General features: G+C 36.0%; 1 protein-coding gene across 1 annotated transcript; it reads right to left on the bottom strand.

Annotated features, from left to right (window-relative positions):
• Window positions 1-5: 5 nt before the first annotated feature.
• Window positions 6-776, bottom strand: LOC107840539 (1-phosphatidylinositol phosphodiesterase; the record flags this gene model as incomplete). Its single annotated transcript, XM_047404670.1, has 2 exons — window positions 386-776; window positions 6-305 (listed from the first exon to the last, which is right to left on the bottom strand). Coding segments are annotated over exons 1-2 (582 nt in total), but the record flags the coding sequence as incomplete, so codon positions are not given.
• Between the last annotated feature and the right edge of the window lie 450 nt (window positions 777-1,226).

The raw sequence follows: 1,226 nt of genomic DNA, 5'->3' as shown, positions 1-1,226 counted from the left end.
TTTCTTGGCTTCCACACACAGATTACTCTCTTTGGCAATAACTCTGCCACTGTTTTGTTGAATACAGAGTCGTCTTGGTGGATTAGATATTCACCCAACTGATTCTCCAAATAATTGTCGAAATCAGGTGGATCATCGTGTCCGAACTCGGTTCGGATCTCGAGAATGATGATCTCCGATTGTGTCTCCGACAGGAATTTCTTGACATCGTTGATGACAACATCAACTTTGTAAGAAACTAGGATACCATGACAGACACGACCATCTTCTTGAACTCTGATGTCAAGAACACGGGTGCCCATTGCCTGTCACAACACAAACATAATTAAGTAAATAAAAATGTACTCACTAACACAATTTAACATGACCTCAAAGTTCATATTACCAGCTGTTTGTAAATAGACAGAGATTGGGTTCGGGCGAAAGGGCGAGAAATAAACGGGATCCCAATTTTGTTAGTTGCTGAATCATGAGTACCAGGCCAGATTATCTGGTTCACATGGAGTTTTTCCAGAGCGAGTGTTGACATCCAATTTTTTCTATCATCTGCATGATAATCAAAACCAGGGAAATTGGTGCTATTTTTTTGCTTCAGACCATGAAGAAGTTTCTTCTCAGCACGAATTGATTTTCTTCGTTGCACTTGTCTAGAGAAAAATGAACCCATTTTTTCTATCTGATGTTTGTAGTTGGAGAAAATTGAGTTTTCTCCGTTTAATATATATGCATTATATATTGTCAATACGGAGTATAAACTTTATTCAATTATGAAAATATTTTCATATTTTTAGTACTCGTATATTGTCAAGACAGATTGGTTGGGCCAGTTGTCTTAGGTACTGGGGGACCGGCTTCATAGAAAGTTATTGTTAACCAACTATAATTTTGTGCTTCAGTTAATTATTGTTCAGTTGAATTTAGTTTATTTCATTTTTCCACTCTTCTTTTTTGTAAATGCTTATTGGTTTGGCATGCCAATAATCAGACCGGAGCCAAAAATTACGATTAACAAAGTTTCCAACTTTCCACACTTGTTATCAGAACTCATATTTCTCATATGTTAATGGGGAGTTTTGTATATGTAGAAAATTATATTGTATAATTTTCGTCAACGAAAATGCAATTGAATCCGGATCATTACTGGTGGAAAATATAATTGAATCCTTGGTTAGACGTTGATGTGCCTAATTGTCAAACGTGAATGAATGGAAATAAGGAATCCAAGA

This window comes from Capsicum annuum, unplaced genomic scaffold, assembly GCF_002878395.1.
Source record: "Capsicum annuum cultivar UCD-10X-F1 unplaced genomic scaffold, UCD10Xv1.1 ctg65799, whole genome shotgun sequence".
Taxonomy (NCBI): domain Eukaryota; kingdom Viridiplantae; phylum Streptophyta; class Magnoliopsida; order Solanales; family Solanaceae; genus Capsicum; species Capsicum annuum.
The sequence above is the reverse complement of the archived record's forward strand: the minus strand, read 5'-3'. Positions and strand labels throughout refer to the sequence as shown.